General features: G+C 39.1%; 1 protein-coding gene across 1 annotated transcript; it reads right to left on the reverse strand.

The window, feature by feature from the left end:
- Window positions 1-516: 516 nt before the first annotated feature.
- Window positions 517-16,343, reverse strand: nectin4a (nectin cell adhesion molecule 4a). Its single transcript, XM_017472035.3, has 11 exons — window positions 15,840-16,343; window positions 12,779-12,976; window positions 12,100-12,267; window positions 8,427-8,705; window positions 7,672-7,789; window positions 6,141-6,292; window positions 5,100-5,259; window positions 4,828-4,903; window positions 4,651-4,710; window positions 4,305-4,496; window positions 517-2,570 (listed from the first exon to the last, which is right to left on the reverse strand). The coding sequence occupies exons 1-11, from the start codon at window positions 15,883-15,885 to the stop codon at window positions 2,118-2,120; spliced, it is 1,902 nt and encodes a 633-aa protein (XP_017327524.1). The 5' UTR covers window positions 15,886-16,343; the 3' UTR covers window positions 517-2,117.
- Between the last annotated feature and the right edge of the window lie 5,122 nt (window positions 16,344-21,465).

Here is a 21,465-nt window from a genome sequence, read left to right on the forward strand (position 1 = left end):
TCATTTATTATTAGGCTTAGATTATGTGGATTGTCAGCCATACAAGTCCCTGTGAATGAGCTATTATAGAAACAATAATAGATTAGAACGAGCTCATTAATATAATCCCTACTTATTTATTTTACAGTCTTAAATATTCAGATCTGTGGTGATATAGATAATTAAACAACTGTCTATCGTTCGGCTATGGCATCACAGCGCATGCCACGAACTGTACGCTGCTTAAAATGTCAGCACCTCCAATGTAAAACGCCTTCCTTTATCCCTATCCTGTATAGAACCATCATCTCATGCAGGATGTGTTCCTGTTTTGCACCATGTGTTCTTGTGATAGGTTCCGAATCTCACATGACACCCAACCAGGATAAAGTGGTTACTGAAAACAAATGAATGATGATTTTTTTCTTCTAATGCAGCCTTTGATTTGTCCACTGTGTCCAGGAATAAGCACAAATCATCAATGAGGACCTTTGATCCATCAACAAAACTGCAAACCTATGGAAATAACGACACATATCAAATTACACTGCATATTATTTTACATTTATAAGCACATATACTGTACCAAGCACCATTTCCCAAATGGCAAGCACTATGCAGCAGCACAGAAATAACATATGTACAAGCAACAGGTTATAACACTTTCACAAACTGTATCCAACACAGACTAAAAAAAATTATACACATTTGTAAACGGCAGGTAAAGCTTGTCCTCATTTACAGGGATAATGCATTGAATACTTTTTTTTTTTTTTTTTTTTAAAGCTTTATAATTTATTAAAGTAATTGGCCTCAGCATTCCCATCCTTTACATCCCTGAACCCTATGGCATATCGTCCAGCAACTACATGCATAATGATTAGGCTAATATTGCATTATAAGAGTGAGGAGTGGAAGTGAGGAACTGTTCATGGTTCCTTAGAGTGTAAGAGGTTAAGCCTTTACATCAGTGGTTCTCAAACTTTTCCAGTGTAAGACCCCCCTTGTGTAGGGTGAATCCCTTTGTGGCCCCCGAGTGTCATTAAATTTTCACAATTTTGTCCCGCCCCCATGCTAGACTCTATATTAACTTTCTCAGCTAAGAGACTACATCTTCTATCTACAAATTTATCAATTTTAAATAGTCTTAGGTTTTATCAACATGTGGTACTGTACTGTACACTAGTATATCAACAGATGTCTCTGTTTGGTGATGCTTCAGTTTAATGTGCTCTGTATCAGTGATTTAATTTATTAATATTTCAAATTTTTATGAAGATCATAGTCCACAGGTTGACAATCCCAACTTAAATACAAGTAAAATGAATCGAAAAAAAATAATTGCTATGTGGCCCCCATGGCTCTATCTGATGGCTCCCAGTTTGAGAACCACTACTTTACATGTTGTAATATTTTTGCTCAAAGCACACCTTTAAGGCCTAAACCATAAACAAAAGTGATGCCCATAGCTTAATCCAGTACAATGATGAACTAGAAAAGCCATTCGCACGAAGCATTTACAAATACAGTTAATAATACTTCATGTCAGCATATACTGAGACTTTTATATACAGTAATAAGAAGACATAGCTCACAGGTCATGCCATTGTAAGTCAGCAGTGTTAGAAAGAAAAGTTCCCAGGTAAACAGAGGTTTAATCCTCCAGGCTGGTGCTGCAAACACGGTTACAACTGCATGGCAAGAAGAACAGGAGGACACAGTTCATTCTCTCGGTCACGGCATTATTTCACAGTCACAGCTTTTCTGTCTCGCTCATTGAAAATGTTGCATTATAATACTCATCCACACCAAAAGCGTGTGTGCATTTGATACATGCAGTCAGAGAAAGTCAGTCCCACACTTAATACCACTCAAAGTACATGCCATATAAAAATAGATTTTTTTTTTTTACAGATTATAAATTGCCAGCATGAATTGCTAACATTGCAATGACCGTTTGTAGAAGTAGTACACTAGAGTATGTCACCTAGTTTTGATCTGAAACATTCAGGTGAGAGATTTCACTTGCCAAAGCTTCAATCTCAGTATCTCTCCAAGGTCTCCCAGAATCCAAAACGTATCAATGCCAGCCACTCTGTCGTGGCTCATAGATGGTGCCCAGTGCTGAAGTCTGAGAGCTACACTATCTGAGGTGGGTGATGAATCATGTTTGAGTGGACAGAGTTAAATCGAGTGGTCTCTGGTGCTAGTATTATGTTGTTGGGTTTCGACTTAGGCCATAGAGTACCGTTAGTATGCTCGAAGTGATTCGACATCGCCTCGGATATTTGCGAGCTTGCAGTCTCGCTTCCTCCGTTATCCATACCATCAGGTTCTATTTGGCCCCTGGAAAACTCTGACCCTTCATCAACTGGCCTCAGGTCTTCGTCATCTGTAAGTACTGGGTAGGTTGAATTCAAGGGTGAATGATGCCCTTTGCTGCCTGCTCTGCTGCCAGTTATGCTGCCTCCTCCTGATTGCGGTCTGCCATCTGCTGGTAGAATGGCGCTACCGTTCCGAGACCTGATAATTTCAGCAGTGTGCTCCATCGGAAAAGTGGAAGGCTGTAGAGGAGGATGGAAGTGACCGTCCTAAAAATGGACAAACAAGAAAAAAAGACAAATATAGTAAAAATGGGTTACTTAAAAAAAAAAAAAATTCCCCCATTTTCTAACAATTTGTTCACCTGTCAATTCCCACCCACCAGCCAGCTCTCCACTATCCTACGACAGCTACCAGGGGGCTTCCATGATGTCAAGCCAGCCAACTGCATCTTTTCAAACTGCTGCTCATAGTGTATCACAGGGCAGTGTAACACACTCGGAAGAATGTTCTACCTTCCCTCTTTCACATACATGAGCTCACAATTAGCTTGTGTCGCTGTGATTGACATGAGAGAGAAAGAGAGTATATCATCTTTCGCACACAGACAGCATGGCCAAAATTGCTCTCTTGGCTCCCAGCCAAGGATGGCAGACACACTGTCAGGATTCCAACTCACAAGCTCACAACAATAGGGTGTGTTTTTCTGTTGTACTACTGCTATTTGTTGACGTGAGATATAATGGGAGAAATAATGGCATATTGTAGTATATTTTACTACACTGTACTGTACTGCAATGCATAAAGTACTATACATTAGAAATCAAGACATCATTAAAGGAATCCTCCACTCTGAAACATTAAACTTGTGCTTAGTGATTCTGGTGCGAGTTTGTTGGTCGGTGTTGTTGGTCAGTGATTTTCATTTTCATGTGAGTTCGCAGTTGCGTACTGCACTGATGTCATAAGGAGATGTTGCTAGCGCAGTTACAGTGGTGGTTAGAAATTTTCAGTGATCTCACACATGTCTGATAACATTCAGATTTCGCAGTTATAGCTCCTAAAAAGATCGAGCACAAGCTTCTTTTCTCAAATCATCATTTTCCCTGTGACGTTCAATCAGTCCATATAGGATTTTGCAGAGTTTTTTGTGATTGTTGCAGCCAAAAATGCTTGATTTTGCTGCAAGTGTGCGTTATGATGACGTCACATGTTGTGTCTTGGGCCAAACCTGCGGAAAATTCAACGTTCTCCGAATATTGCAGAGTTTGCTTGATTTTCCATTAATTTCTGTGATCGCAAAATTGCGAAATCCTGGAGTTCAGTGCCATATTATTGAGAAATCCAACACAGTAATAGTGGCGACGAAAAAGGTTTAACTAGAAACACAAAAATACAATGCAGGTATCCGAGACAGTTACAGAGAGTTATACTCGGAGACCCAGCTCAGCTAGTTAATGATCTACATGATGACAAATACAATGGTGTTAGCATGAAAGTTTAAACTTTGAAACCCTTTGTTTTTTTAGCAGAGTAGGTGAGAGCTAAAAGCACAGACTAAAGGAAGAAAGCACTGCTGCATCTGTAGGTAGAGATGAAGCAAGGGCTTATTACCAAAGGCACAACTATCAGCAGGTAGTTGAATGGCATTGTGGGTAATGTAGAAAACTGTTAGGCAAAGGAAACTAAAAAAAGTAAACTTAATTTCATTATGCCACTGAAGATCACATGTTCATTATAAAAATGAACATGCAAGTGGTTCAGTGTGGATTTTTCCTGACAAGACAAGCAGGTATAGTCAGTTCAAATCCATGAACTGCCAGAGAGCCACTTTTGGGCACTTGACCAATCCTGAACCTTTATCTGCTATAATTAACATGTTTAGAGTAAAATTTATCAACTGGATAGCAACATGCCTGGATTGCATCGTACCTCACTCATAAATGCATCTGAACATACTTGAAATACACACATGAGGATGAACAGCATAAAAGTGTACGTACTGGATGCAGCAGCAATGCATCGCTGTTCCTGGTGTAAGGCTGCATTTTCAGTCCACTAGGAACCATCTCTCCATCTTTCTCTCGGTCCATCGTTCGTTCCCTGCCACGTCTGGATGTGTTATAAATGGCAGGTCGACCCAGAGAGTCTAATCCTCCTAAAGTAGAATGACTGTCTCGAGAGCGGGCATGGTCCTGTTTTTCCCGTTGATATTTGTGGTGTTTGTGCAATACAGAAAAAGACAACCAAACTCAATTTCAGCTGAAACTGTATTAAAAGAGTTCACATGGAAATTAAAACAAAGCATGACATTTAATCTCACAAGACAGAAGAAAGCAAAAAACCCACCAATGAAGTGAGACTATGCCGTAATGTTCCTTCAACTCGTAATGGTATGTTCTCTTCCATCTGATAAGAAAAGAGAGGGATAGGTAGAGGGAAATATCAAGAAATGTAATATGCGACTGATTAATGCATGATGCTCCATTGTTGCAGGGTTGTTATAGTGGGTGTGGAAGCTCATACCTGGTATTTAGTATCTATGCTGGTTGATACAACTCTTCTGATCGAGGCCTGTCTGGAAAGAGTGCTAATTTCTTCCCTGAGAGAGAGAGACAGAGAGAAAGAAAGTGAGATTTTTTAATATTGGTTGATGCCTTGAATGATCTATAATGAATGAAAGAAATTGGAATATGGATTAAATGATGTGTTTATACTGAAAATGATGTGTTTATACTGACTAGTCACACAGTGTAATAAAACTGTAAATAAATGACCAAAAAAATGTTTCTTCTTACTTTTTCACATCCAGCTCCATAACCAGTTGTCTGTTTTTTCGTTTGTGATATCGGTTTACTGTTATTACTACAATCACTAGAATAAGCACCAGCGCCCCTGCAACTCCTCCAATGATGATCAGCAGGAGGCTGTCGAATGATGTCGGATTTTTTGGTTCCTCTGTTGTATACGTGGACACCCCGAGACATACACAGACACAACCAACATACACCCGTTAGTGTATACACCCCCTTCAACTCACCGAACCTTCTAAATGTCTAGTCAAAATATAATATGCTGTGCATGTGGTTGTACAAGCACTAGGGGTCAGTAATGGTAAGCACATAAAAAATGTAGAACCAAAATCAGAGAACAGGAAATGAAGAAACTGAAATGTTAGGATAAATGCAATAATACCAAAATATATAGTGTCACTTATTAAAAACATAATACTTCACTATAGCTAAATGAAAAGCTAATGATGTAAACAGTAGTCTTTTGGTTAATGTGCATCGTATTAACAACCGAAATACACAGACCAATCCATAGTTGTGACCCTCGCTCGCTCGCTCGCTCCCTCCAGTGGTTACCCTTTTCATTTATCTATCATGACATATTAATATGTTTTTAATAAGGTAATATATATTCTGGTATTATTGCATGTATAATAAACAAAACTATAGGATAAACAGCATTTTTAAAACAGATACAAAGGGCTGTGTGATATAATTGATATAATGATAATGATGTGATACACTTTTCTGAGATATGGTTGGTGTGATGCTTTTTTAAAACATTTTTAATAATTACAAATTAAATGGTACTCAATAGATATAATTGATTTGATGCATTTTTTTTTTACTCTTCTTTGTCTTCGTAGGCATTAAAGAAAAGTATCTTCAAACTCAGTTTCACTTTTTTGGTTTATTTTAACTACAGTTTCACAGACAGTTTGTTACTTTAATTATATATTGTGATACGCATCGTCTATCGTATAAGTGTCCTTGAGTATCGTGATATGATTTATTTTCGCCATATCACACAGCCCAAGAGATACATACCTGTTACTTCTATTGCTATGTCCACTTTCCCAGACCCCACAACATTGGTGGCGACACATTCGTACACTCCCTTGTCTGTTAATCTAAGAGGCCGGTCAAACCGCAATATTTCCTTCTCCACGGTCACGCCATCTGGTAAGCCGCCATCTTTCCTGTGTAGTGGACAAACATTGTTATATGCATATTTCTTCTTAACCAGGACATGGGGATAGGTAGTACACACCATTCAAGATTCAACAGCAATCCGATTTCCATTCATTACTTTCGATTCACACCAATCATGAACTATGCTTCGTTTCTACAACCTCTGACAATTCAAGGAAATGTGTGGGAAATGCTTTACATGATCTTTTACAGGATGCACAGACAAGTTTGCATAAAGACGCCAAGAGAACTGTTGTATGTCATCATGTTTACCTATTCCTCCCACAGACATATTGCTCTATGACTTGCTGTTGACTGAACACTTTAAACAGAACTCATGAAACAAATAGCTTAAACGCAGTGGTGTGCCTAACAGCTGCACCTTCTTACACTTCCATCCTTTCCAAACCCATATCCAGTCATTCACTAGTCATCTACTGTTTTTCCAACTTTCTCATCCACCTCTCCCTCCTTCGTGTGAAAATGTGTGCATCTGTTTGTTTTCCTGACCGTTTTGCACAAGCTGGAACACGATACGACGACACACTTACTTTACTTGCTTTGCATTTGAACCAAGCAGACACGGAACAGGTTCTCCCACTTAGAGTGCCTGCCAAAATTTTTAACAAGCGTGTGCGAGTGTGTTGTGTGTCGTAAGACAAAGTTCAGTAACTGAGTGTCTAACTGACTGAATGAGCTTGAAGGCTCTTACGGACAATTGCAACATTAGGGATGTTTTTTATGACATAATTACAAAACAAATGTTTTATTAATGAAAAAAAAAATTCGTATCAATGAAAATTCACACCAGTGAGGTCATAAAGGTCAATCAACTGCATACAGGAGAGTTCAATCTGGCTCAAAAGTGAATCAATCAGGGTGTGTTAATGAATTAAGATTGAATCACTGATATACCACACCTTGAGTCAGGATTACTGTGGCATGTAGGCAGGGAGAACCCAAACACAAAACACAGCCTTCATTTAACAGAGCTAGCGAAAAACACGTATTAATTCTCTTACATTAACTAATTGCTTATCCAAGAATGAGTGGAAAACAAGCGTACAACTACAAATAAATTACAGTAGAGATGTTTAATTTCATGAATCTAACGCTAATGTGATTGCACTGGTTAGAATTTATATTAGAACAACTGCCTCTAAAAATAAGCCTTTTCAAGCAAGGCATTCCTCCTGCCATCATAAACTATCAATAATGCATTAAAGCTTGTTTTAATTTGAGTTCAGTTACTTAGAGTGATTGTCTGAAGATTTTGTCTTATTGAGCTGCGCATGCCAGTTTACTTTATTTGCTTTTCAGGGCAACGTTTAGGGGGAAAAAATGACACAGAAAAATACAGATAGAGGCAGGTAATGTGGTAATGTACCTGGTCCAGGTGAAGTTTTGTGGTTTGGGGTTTCCTCCACCGTCACACTGTAGTTGAGCACCCTCCAGACCCATATACCAATTCTCATCATAACCTGAGATTGTTGCATCTGGAGGATCTAAGACACACACACACACAAAAAAATACTGACATTATGATGCATGCAGTATCCTTATTTGAATTTGTTGCCTTTGCAACATAAAATTTACTGACACGTTACAGCAAATAGTGTTAGTACTAATAATAATTAAAAGCAAAAATAATTTCATAATATTAATCCTGCCACTGTTTAAAACTAATGCAAAACATTCTGTTCAGGCAGTCACACCCAAACAGTGTTTAAATTATTTCTCGTAACTTAAGATGTTAAGACAATGAATCAGACAGAAACTGGGTAGTCACAGTTCTGAGACAGCCACAAAACAAGTGCGATGAGCCAGCCTGTACATGTTAAAACACAGGTTCAGATCTAAATGGACCTAGTATTTTCTATTTGGTAATTTAAGTGCAAAATAACTAATTGAGTGTAAGGATGGTAGAAACCTAAATCGCTTAAATGAGGTAATTGATTTTCTAATTTAGAGTTACATGTACAATATATACAGTAGGTACTGTCTGAAATGTGAAGCTTAACTGACGTATGAACAATTCATTGACATGTCGTTATGTTTAAAAAAAAAAAAAAAAAAAAAAAAAAATTATGTCATTAGAAACTACACTAGACAAACACTAGACAACATTTTAATAAAACTCACAGTGCACTACAAGGTGATTGGGGAGTCTCCGTGGACTTTTTAGAGACGGGTGCCAGACCAGACAGTCCAGCTTGCGTCCATTCATACTCCTCAGAGGGTGAAGGGAGTACTGGATGGAGCTGACACCATTGTCCAGACTACGGTTCTGGCTCTGGCCTGGCAGATCTGTATCCCACGAGAGACCCGGCTGAGGCTTGGCCATTGCACGGCACGTGGCAGCCATTCGAAACGACTGTCCCTCCACTAGAATAAAAGGGTCCAATGTGGAGATGGGTTTAGCTGAGGAAAAAGAAAATAAGATGCAGAATGTTTAAGAATTAGTACTAAAATAAAGTCTGTCATTTTTATATAGACCTAGCTGCACAATGGATATATCAACAAAACGTGCAATTTAGGCCAAACTCCTGTACATGTAGTGATGGGTCGTTCGTGAACGACTCATTCATTTTGAACGAATCTTTATATGACTTGAGAATAATGAGTTGTCTCGGAGAGTGATTCATTAATTTGTGTTAGCCGCGCATGTGCAACGTTCTTTGTTAGACATCCTTGTTCAATTGTAACGTAGACCCCTCACATCTCACAGGCTCTGTACAGGAAGCTCAACCCCCAAGTCTTCTGGTCTGATTTGTACGTTCTTTTGTCACATGACAGTCACATAGGCTCTGTACAGGAGACAGAAAAGATTAGTTTATCTCCCAAGTCTCTTTTTCCTATGTGGCTGTCATGTGGCAAAAGAACGAACAACTTAGTTCGTTAGAAGACAACTTAGAAGACCTAGTTCACTGATGAATTAATCATTTCTGTGTCTCATAATTTGTCCTTGGCTGCATTACCATTTTTTCCTTACCTGGAATGTGACCGAGAGATTCAAAGTTCCAAGTCAGTAAAATTATCTGATCTTCCCATCACTAGTTTACACTCTACTGACATGCATACTGTCATTTTTAAACGCTCCAAAAACAAACAGACAAAATAATGACCTGTTATTCTGCAAAGGATATACCCTTCATGTAAGGTCATGTTAGTGAAAAGAGCTGTTTAGCACAAGTTACAGATTCCAAAATACACCCCCTGACACTGCTAAGGCACTTAACTATTATCTTCCAAATTCGACCTCTGTGTAGGTGATGTATTACAGATAATTACAAGGACTATCATTTTAGGCCAAAGTGAAATTCTTCCGATAGCTCACTGGTTGTCCTTTTTAACCTTGACTGACTTGACTGAAGGCCTCATGATCTATAAGTCAATAAGAATTTCAGGTTAGTCTAAGAGGACAATATATTGTAGATCATTACAAGGACATTAATCATTTTCAATACATTATCTTCCAATTCCTACCCACTAGCCAGCTCTCCCCGAGCACATGACCACATCTTTTCAAACTGCTGCCCTCTTCCACATACATGAGTTCGAAGATGTTTACAGTTGATTAGTGTTGCACTGACAGACAAGAGAGAGCGAGTATGCCATCCTTCCTACCCATAGATACCATGGGCATATCTACCATGCTCAGGATTCAACCACACAATCTCTGATGATATGGTGAATGTTTTCCTGTTCCACCTCTCATGAACCCTAAGAACAATCATTGTAAGCAATACTGACCTCTTGTAGCTCATTGGTTGTCCTTTTTGAACTGTTATTTACTTGGAGGACTAACGAGCAGCCTCTACTGTTGCTTAATTGGAGTGACATTATACACAAATTTGATTGACCAAGCAGCATTCCAAGTGTGCTGTGCTTGTCTGTGTTCACTGGTAACAGGGTTTTGTTTTGTTGTTTTTTTACATAGAAACCATTACTTACCATTACACACTTACTGCAGGTTCCAGTCATTCTGACAGCTGGGACTTTTTTTTGGACAGAGAAAAAAACAAAATATTTGTCTGAAATACAGTACCCTCCAAAAGTATTGGAACACCAAGGCCAATTCATTTGTTTGTGCTATACACCATTTGAGTTTGAGATCAAAAGATGGACATGAGATGAGAGTTTAGGATTTCAGCTTTTACTTCCTGGTATTTACATCTAGATTCTAAAAACACAGAACATTTTATGTTAGACCGCCTGATTTTTAGGTGCACAAAACAAACAGATAAATCTTGAAGTAAATGAAAGTAAATAACACTTAGTATTTGGTTGTATATCCCTTGCTTGCTATAACTGCATCAAGCCTGCCACTCAGTGACCTCATCAAAGTGTTGGTTTCTTCTTATGTGATGCTTTTCTAGGCTTTTACTTCCGCCTTTTTCAGTTGTTGTTTGTTTCGTGGGGTAAATTCTCGTCTCACATTCATCTTTTGATCTCAAACCACAATGTCTTCAGTGTACAGCAAAAACAGATGAATTGGTCTTGCCGTTACAATAGTTTCGGAGGGGAGTGTATCAGCTACTTGATAGAACTGTTGTATAAATGCAATGTTACACTCGCAGTCATGCTAATGTACTGAATATCAGCATATTACAGCCATGCTCTTACACTCTTGTGCCTGCGATGTTGGTTACTTATCAATCAGTGATAGAATCTGCTATTGCCTTGCCCTGGAATTTGTGTACTGTTATAGAGATAAGTCCGAAATGTATTCACTTACTATGCCTTGACTGGCACGCATGTTATGATTCACCGCAAAGTACCAGAAAGATATAAAACAATACATTAATTTATGTTTGTGACAATGACAATCCTCCAATTTCTGCATGTTTTCCTTAAGAGTGCAATTTGTGACGTTTCAGATCTTTTTAGACTATAATAGATCATGCATATTCAGTAAATGCTTTACAGTGTCAACACTGGGCCTGAAGTGGGAATACACTCTGGATGGACTGCCAGTCCAGCACAGGGTCGGAGGAAAACCACACTAACATGGGGAGAACGTGCAAATCTCCATGAAACCTGAGCTCAGGGTCGATCTTGGAAACCTAGAGATGTGAGACAGCTACCTGCCAAAAATATCTTAAATGTACAATATTGCCATGCAACGGATTTGTCTAGTTTCTGCCTGCTTACATTTAATTGACCTGGATATTTACTCCGCCGCAACCAGAACAGAGATGCCCAGCTACACCCTATTCTTTAACATGCATCTCATAAGGCACCCAGAGAACTTCAGAGTATGTGATCAGTTTAGGGGAAGTGAAGGCTTATTTTCATTTTTCATTGCAATTGCAATTCACCTCGCAAGCATTTCCCCCGATTTTCTCCCCAATTTGGTCATCTGCCAAGTCCCATCCACTAGCCAGCTGTCCCTCTGGGGAAGATAAGGGCAAACACATGTTCCCTCCAAATCCTGTGGCACCAGTTACCGCATCTTTTCAAACTGCTGCTCATGCTGCATCACAGGGCAGTGTAACACACTTGGAATAAAACACCATCTGCCCTCTTCCTCATACAGAAGCTCAAAGACAACCACAATCGGCTAATATTGTACTAATATAGGAGAATAATGCATTTCTCCCACCCACAAAGCACAGCTAATTTTTCTCTCTCTTTGTACCTGGCCATATATGGCTGCGGCATTGTCAGGACTTAAAATATGCAATCTCCTGACAAGCACACACAAGACTTCTATTCCAGATCAGATGTCCTTTAGCACTGTAGGCTGTACTTCGGTCTTCTACATGGGGTGGAGTAAGAAGGAAGGTTTACTGAAATATTTGTAAACACTTACTCCACACAGTAAGAGACACTTGAGTCTTTACGTTTCCACTAGGGTATGTAGCAATGGTACAGGTATAGCGTCCCTCATCTGAAAGCCCTGTGTTCAGGATAATCAGAGCGGAGTTTATCATGGGGTTGCTGTCTTCAAAGCGCACGCGGCCTACATAAGCAGGAGATTCTAAAAGAGAAACAGAAAAGGAAAGTAAGACTAACAATAGTTCCTGAACAGGATGTTAACAGAAAGACTCCTGGCTGAATGAACACTTTAGTATGGAAATACAATTTTAAAAATCAGAACTTCCTGATTTAATATCTAGTGATAAAAAACCACAACATAAAGTTACTGTATTTTGCAATAACATACAGTTCTTCAATCAGATATTTTTAATTGTATTGGTCATCTACAGTCTACAATGAACAACATGTGGCAAAGCAAGTTCAACGCTCTCTCTGTGGACACAGTTTAAATTTAAAAATGATTTAACATATTGACCGTAATTACTTTTTAGAGTAAAGTTATAAAGGTGCATTGGATGGACCTTTCTACAGTTTAAAGATGCATACTAAAGCTCAAAAGGTGCACCCTTGAGGATACCACCCCAGCAACAAGGAAATGTACAGTTTAGTACTTTTTTTTTCTAAGCATGAACAATTAAAGCCAACAAATGGATGCAACAAATGCTTTGTACCTAGCTGTCCATCCTGATGATGAGCAGTTATGATCTGCTCTTCGGTCCCATCTGACTTAACGTGTATCCAGATAACCTGAACGATCACCTCTGCTACTGATGGCTGGAACTTGCAAGGCAGAACCACATCTTCTTCTGCTAACGTATACACAGTTGAGCTTGGGGGTTTCACAAACTCTCCTCCATTTACACAGACCACTGCAAGATGGACAGAGGAAGAAAAAGGAAAGACATTTGAAATGTATTCTAATACATACTCAACTTTTAGAATGTTAAAACAATTTGTACAAATGATATCAAAAACGTTTCCCTAGTTTAAAGCAAAAACTGATCAATTAGAAGTACTATTGTAAACAAATATGAACCAGCATACTTTTTGCACATTATTTACTGGGCAATTGCTCATGAATACTAATAAATGAATCACCACTTAAACAAAATATTTCATGCCGTTGGACTGAGAAGACTAAGCAAGAGGGCGGAGTGGATGCTGGTGAAAAATAAAAACAAAAAATAATATGGAACAATACAAAAGGGAGTGAGCGTGTTCGAGGAAGGGTGGAGCTAAAAACATGGGTGTTTAATGAAACTGAATGGATGAAAGATAGATATGCTGCTCAACTTGTCTTCATGTCCTCATCATTAATTATCTCAGGCTGGCCATGTACACACACGCAGAGGTCAGTATATTGTGTGGATTAAAATCCTATGATAGTGTAGTTGCAGATTTGTGTAACATGTAGTTTCAAAACATAAATTTGATTTGTGAATTTATTTCACTTTAAATAAATCACCTCCTTGGGGGTGTTCAGCATAAAAGCATGCACCTGATCTGAAAAATTATAGGAATTGAAACAAACCAAAGCAATGTGAGCGAATTTTCGTCGATTTTATATTTTGGTTTTGGCCGAAATGTTCTGTTTCAGTGCATCACTACCACCAACTAGAACTAGAAAACTGAAGTACATGCTTTTCACGCTGACCAACAGATTAGACACAGAAAGTAACCTGAGACTTTTCAAGAAATGCGGTGCAAAAAGGATTACATACATCATGTCTCGGGTTACATAGCCTGTTTACTAAAGAAAACTCTGTAATACATACAAATCAGTGTCTATTGGTGTGAATGGTAGATTACTTCTCAGTTACACACTGAGGTATGAGATACAACACCTGCTTTTAAAACATACATCTGTATAATAGGCAATGCCCAGTAGAATTCCTCCTTCTGTTTTAACATTTGACCAACTTTACAAAAAGAAATTAACAAAGGTTTGCCTAGGAAAATTAATTATTTTTGCTAATTGATTTAAAACTGCCTGGACAGTCATATTTGTTTTAGTACTAAAGCTCATTTTGATGTCAGATCTCATTAAGACCTTTTGTTTAATATGTAGAACTGTTTTGCCTAAATTGTCTCACACTCTGGTTCTAAGCCCTCAATATAAGCTACTTAATACAAATAAATACATAAATGAAAGTATTAAGTGTACTTCTGAATTTGCTCAAGAAATACCAACTGCTCTGTTCAGCTGGAGAAATAAGGCCACAGCACTGTAGAGTCCTACCTGATTCAATTCAACTGATTCTGGTAGGAAATGAGGGAAAATACAAAGACCTGTAGTGATCTGTCTCTCCGAGACCTGGCTTTGATACTCCTTGCTTAAGAGGACATTAAAAACAGTTGCAAAATTGTAAACTGTCATTTTAACCCTTTACTGCATGGTGTTGCCATATGGCAACAATTATTTTATCTCCAAATTTTTGATAGGCAATAATACAAAACTACCATTTTCCTATGTAACTGGAAAATGGGGGATTTAACTTTGACATAAAAAATGCCATGTCAGATGAACAGAAAGTGTTGTTTGGAGGGTTCTCGATCTTTGATAAAATTTATCCAATAGGCAAACCTACTTAAAGGAAAAATCTGAAACACTATCTGAAATGAATGAACATTTTTGCATTCAACAAGTTTATATATTTTGAGTATTTTCTTAAATGGTAAAATGGGATTGTTGCCATATGGCAACAGCATGTGTTAATGGAACTGTGGTATGTGCATTCATGAATTGAAACAGGCCTACATAGCAAAAAAGACAATAGGCTTCTCTAATAGTATATTAACAACCAAAAAAAGACTAAGAAAAACACTCGTATTTTCAGACATTTTGCAAACTTATGAAATCTTGCAATTTTGCATTTTATGTTCTAAATTTTATGTTTCGAGAGAATTAAAAAAAAAAAAAAAAAAAAAATACTTCACCCAAAACATTTGCATCTAATTTGAGTGAGTAAAGCCATCCACATCGTTTTTACAACTGTAATTCCTTTCTAGTAGATATGTCAGCCCTTTGTAAAAAATAAAACAAAAAAAATAAAACAATTATTAATAGTAATAATAAAAAAAGATACCTCCCATGCTAATTGTTTGTTCTTTTTTTTACTTGAACTAATTTTAACTTTTTTTTTTTTTTTAGAGCCACAAGATGGGGGAGACCCTGGATGGGGTACCAGCCCATCGAAGGGCACAATCACACATTCACACACTACAGACAATTTGTAAATGCCAATCAGTCTACAGTGCATGTCTTTGGACTTGGGGAGGAAACCAGAGTACCCGTAGAGAATCCCCGAAACACTGGGAGAACATGCAAGCTCCGTGCACACAGGATGGAGGCTGGAATCTTTATGATGAGAATATATATGACAATTCTGAGCATGAACAATAGGTTTAGATTTAGATGTGTACTTATTTAGCTAGAGTTATACATAAATCAGAATATCCAACAAAGTAATATTGTGATTGTGTGTGTGTGTGAGAGAGAGAGTGAGACAGGGAGGGGGAGAGAGAGAGAGAGAGAGAGAGAGAGAGAGATATGTGTATCCATTCTGTCACAATCATTTCTGACAGACTTGTGTAGGAGCTGATCATCAGAACCAGTTCTTCCTGAAAGATTAGACGACTGTGGACGTGTTGTTGGGTGCCCAACGCTTAACCAACACGTTTGGGAGGAAAAAAAGCCTTAAGAAAGGAAAAACAACACAATTAAATACTTACACAAATTCCAGATAAGTAAAATCCTCAAACAACTCAACACTGCCATAGTCCACTTGGATTTTCCTCCTAACACGAAATCTCAGGTGTCAAGGAGTATTTCACACAAACACATACGCCATTGGGGGAAAAAGAAAACTACGTGGTACTGAAACTTGATAATCCAGATTTTTAAATGAATGTTTTATCAGTTCTATATTCCCCGCAGGTTTCGAAGAGTCTGCAGTAGTGGAGACCAAAATAAAGTCGCCAGTTTCCAGTCAGACCGCTGCAACATAAACTCATCAGAAACGCTCAAGTGTGTTCAGTCCTCTGCGTCTCAGGAAAGCTGCGTCCTGGGAAATAATGTCGAGTAAAACAATTCAATCCATTCTGTAGACTTTCATTCGGATTCCCTTTAAAGCGTCCGACTTTAAGTTTGTTTCGCACAGACACCTGTTATCACGACTCGCCTCTCCTGTGCGCGCGCACTCACACAACCTCGCGCAGTTCCTCTCACAGGTGTGCACAGACACCCGCGCGCACGCGCGCTTTCTCACGCAGACACTCAGTCACTCTCTCTCTCTCTCTCTCTCTCTCACACACACACACACACACACACTCGTTTCATCCATCCATCAATCCATCTTCTATCGCTTACTCCTTTTCAGGGTCATGGGGAAACCTGGAGCCTATCTCAGGGAGCATCGGGCACAAGGCGGGGTACACCCTGGACAGGGTGCCAGTCCATCGCAGGGCACACTCACATACACACTCACACACCCATTCATACACTACGGACACTTTTGACACGCCAATCAGCCTACCATGCATGTCTTTGGACTGGGGGAGAAAACCGGAATACCCAGAGGAAACCCCCGCAGCACAGGAAGAACAGGCAAACTCCGCACACACATGGCCCCGGCGGGACTCGAACCCCCGACCCTGGAGGTGTGAGGCGTACGTGCTAACCACACTCAGTTCAATTAAATTCAATTAGTTTTATTGGCATTCCCCTGACAACAGTTACAGTATTGCCAAACCAATAAAGTGACATAATTATTTATACAAACAGCCTTAAACAGAGTAAAAACAAATGCACATAACAAATAATGACAATGCAATGTCAAACAAGGTTCTCTCTGTGTGTGTGTGTGTGTGTGTGTGTGTGTGTCAGTCACACTCATTTATCACTTGTTTGCCAGTGTAAGTGCAGAATTCAGGATGAACATAGAATTCAGTGATGGACTTTAACAGGAAACATGGCAAGCACATAACACACGACACTGTTGCCAAACTTATTAAAAATTCAAAAAGACCGGACCAACTGAGAAGTGGACGAACATCTACTGACGAAGGCACAACCGACGTGATGCTGGTGTACATACTCCCCTACAGACTTTTGGGACACCCTGTAAAGTAAAATTGGCTGTATTTTTGACACCCAGTGCAGCTCTGTCTTCTCAGCATGGCTGGTAGGGAGTCAGGAAGTTTTATATCAGCCTGTCTCAATGAACATGCATACTCTCAGAATGGGGTCGCCAAGTGAAGAAGCCTGTAGCACATAAAAACGCCTCTCTTCTCTTACATCACTCACTACAGAGTTCCAAACTGCCTCTGGAAGCAACATCAGCACAAGAACTGTGTATATTGAGCTTCAGGAAATGTGTTTCCGTGGCCGAGCAGTTGCACACAAGCCTAAGATCGTTATGGGCAATGCTAAGTGTGGCCTGGAGTGGTGTAAAGCACACTGCCACTGGACTCTGGAGCACTTGAAACATGTTCTCTAGAGTGATTAATCATGGTTCACTATCAGGCAATCTGATGGACAAATCTGGGTTTGGTGGATGCCAGGAGAACACTACCTACGGGAATACATAGCGCCAACAGTAAATTTGGTAGGGGAGGGATAATGGTCTGGGGCTGTTTTTTAGGTTTTGGGCTAGACCCCTTAGCTTCAGCTAAGCGTAATGTTAATGCTGTAGCATGCACAGACATTTTAGACAATTTTATGATTCCAACTTTGTGGCAACAGTTTGTGGATGGACCTTTTCTGTTCCAGCATGACAATCCCCCATGCTCTAAGCAAGGCCCATAAAGACATAGTTTGGCAAGTTTTGTGTGGAGGAACAGCACAGAGCCCTGACCTCAGCTCCACTGAACATCTTGCACTGAAACATCAGTTACAAGCCAGGCTTTCAAGTCCAACATCAGTGCCCGATATCACAAATGTTCTTTTGAATGAATAGGCACAAATGCTCACATATATGTCATTCCTAGATGAGAGGAGGCTGCTATAGCTGCAAAGGAGGGGATGGGGGTGTAATAGTGGAGTCAGGTGTCAACTTACTTTTGGCCAAATAGTGATATTTGTTTGCTTTTGAATGAAAAATAACTGATCCTTTCTGATTACAGCCTATCAAATTTCCTGCTGCAAGACTTTGCGATAAGAAGAATGGTTTCATTCAAATCATGCATATGTTTGGTGCAGAGCATGAGTTTAAGAGGAAGTGTTTTGTTTATTAAAATGAAGTCGCTCATCAACCACAAAAAGTCAGAATTTAATAAACATATAAATGGTATGGTAGCGCAGTAGGTAGCATTGCCTTCTCACAGCTCCGGGGTCCCTGCTTTAACTCTGAGCTCAGGTTACTGCCTGTATGGAGTTTCACATGTTCACCCTTTGTGGCTTTCCTTGGGGTTCTCTATTTTCCTCCCACCTCCCAAAAACATACCATGCACAAAAACATGGATTAGCCCATAGGTGTGAATGAGTGTGGGAATGTGTGTGTGTGTGTGTGTGTGTGTGTGTGTGTGTGTGTGTGTGTGTGTGTGGTACCCTGCAATGAACTGACAACCCATCCAGGGTGTATTCCTGCCTCATGCCCAGTGTTCCCAGGATATGCTCTGGATCCACTGTAAATCTGATGAGGATAAGGTGGTTACTGAAAGTAAGTGAGTGATTGATCTGATTTCTAGGAAACAAAGTATACTTAAAGGGAAGGTTCTGTATGTTTTGAGTACTAAGGGGCAAGTGAAAGAAGACTACTTCTACTAATCTAATCTACTCTCAGTTTGAAAAAAAAGAGACCTATAAATCCCTTGATTTTGCACTTAACTTGATTTTGCTAAGAATATTGGGTATATTCAAATCATGTGTATAGCCTATGTGGTACATTGACTGTGTTTAGCAGGAACTGAGGTCTGAGTAAAAGAATGTGACTCATTCACTTGTTCATTAGAACAAAACAGATCATCAGCGACAAAATTTTTGCAATGTCTGACTGCCACGTCATGTATTATTACACCTACAAATGCTGACATGAAATCAATGACTCCTACTTGTCCTTCCGAGTCACAGCATTGTTTTGTTGAGGGGCTGCATTTGTGTATTTAGGTGCACAATTTGCAGTCAGATGAAGAGACGTAATAACTTTAAAACTTGTTCTTCACCAAAAGCAGTTAGAGCCTGAGGCACTACCACAGCAGACAGCACCATCTCCTTCCAGAAGCGACACATGAAAACATACCTTTTGTGTCATGGGAAGCTTTCATCAGAGAGACATGATGATGCCACCTAGTGTCAAAGTTAAGCACATGTCAGGTATACAGACATGCAGCATTCACCCAACTCTAGTCCAGCTCAGTTCTGATTAATACCGGAATAATGCTGTGTTTACATGCACATCAACATTCCAATGTTAATCACTATTTGGCAATATTCTAATTAGTATTGAGTCACGTAAATCCCACAATACGATTGACAATACGATTGACAATACGATTCAGATTAAGACAATATTCTAATTCCCAAAATTCCGATTTCCACCCCTGGAATATGGCTGTTTTAATAAAAAAAAAAAAAAATTGTAAACACCTTGTAAACACATTCAGAAAATCCATTGAAAGGAGATACACACATATGCTCAGTCCACAAGGAATTGTAGGTGCTAACAGATGCTTAGCTGTAGGCTAGGCATTTAGGAATGGCAGCTCAGGCATACTTACAACAAGCATGTATACAGGAATATCCCGATGCCTGTACATATATAAACACCATATTCAGAATATGGCTGCAACCAAAATATAGCCCTTAAATGGAATTTGATGTGCATGTAAAAGTAGCAAACACTTGAGGTGGTCAAACTTTGTTTGTCCTAATGTATGAGGTGGCAGCCAAACTTATAAGTATATTGATTGCTCAATTTTGTTTCTGCCCATCACTTGAATTACAAAACCCACATACAAATTTGGATACTTAGCACTGTATACTTAGCACTTTAGTTGAGAAAGATCTGTCAGCATTTGTTTTCTGTTATATCCTGTCACGATAGCTTTATGTTAGCCATTTGGTTTGCATTTGCAGTTAACCTCTATGAAGTCATGTTAGCTCATGGTACATAACTGGCTCATTTTAGGCATAGCATCCTCTCAGGAACCCTGTTTAGGTTGCCCATATTAGCTAGCAGACTGTTTTAGCAGGGAAGATTATAAACATTTATGAATATAACTTGAAATATTCTCAGAAATCATGTTAGGTAGCTCATGGAAGCTAGCAGACTAATAAATAACTTCATTATTCCCATGAGAAGACTTTGGCTATGAATTTGACTAAAATATTTGATAAATGCTGAGAACATATTCTTTAAAAGTGCAGTACTGTCGTCACAGATTAGCTAGAGTTTAGAAATGGCTAAACTGTACAGACAGGAGAACAGAGATAGGTTTACTTGGTTTTTCATCCTGAACCTTCCCATAACATAGCCTATTTTTGCCTACATGCATACACAGGCTGTATTTCAAACCACACCCTACCTACTACTAATGTTCAAAATACCAATGGCAACATGAGGGGTAAAATAATTTGCCTTGCTTTTTGGTACTGTATTTACAGATTAAGATGCAGCAGCAGAACACACCCGTCACACATCTGAAAGCCCCAACTCACGTGAGGTGACATGATAATTTGTAAAAACACACCAGTGCAAAGCCTCGACCGTAGAAAATCCTTTGGAAGTCCATTTCATTAACGGACACATAGTACTCTTAACTTTCTGCTTCGTCAATTCACTCATTTTGCTGAGACATTTTCTCGGTATCAATGTGCTTGTCCTCCATTAAATGATTAATAAAGAAGGCAAAAATCTATTCTTTATATCTTTATTATTTTGATCTCAGTGGTCAATTAACAGTGTAATTGACAGCCATACCATAGTTGCTGTAGTGTAACCTGCTGGACTTAAATCTATAATAGATGTAACAAGCACCAAGACCATCTAAGACTAGCAAAACCGTCATTAAAAAAAACACTATACATACAACATATCTCCAAACAGGTGGATACCAGACCAATGAAACCCATATGTGTTTGAACATCCCATTCCAGTTGTAGTCTTCTGGGAAGGCTTTCCACTAGATTTTGGAGCATGGTTGTGGGGATTTGCTCACTCAGCCACAAGAGCATTAGTGAGGTGAGGCACTGATGTCAGACTAGCACATGGTTGGTGCTCCAGTTCATCCCAAAGGTGTGCAGTGGCACTCAAGTTCTTCCACACCAACCTTGGCAAACCATGTCTTTTTGCACTGCACTTTGTGCACAGGAAAACTGTCATGCTGGAACATGTTTGCTACAAAATACAAAAACATTTTA

Source organism: Ictalurus punctatus, chromosome 7 (assembly GCF_001660625.3).
Source record: "Ictalurus punctatus breed USDA103 chromosome 7, Coco_2.0, whole genome shotgun sequence".
In the NCBI taxonomy this organism is placed as follows: domain Eukaryota; kingdom Metazoa; phylum Chordata; class Actinopteri; order Siluriformes; family Ictaluridae; genus Ictalurus; species Ictalurus punctatus.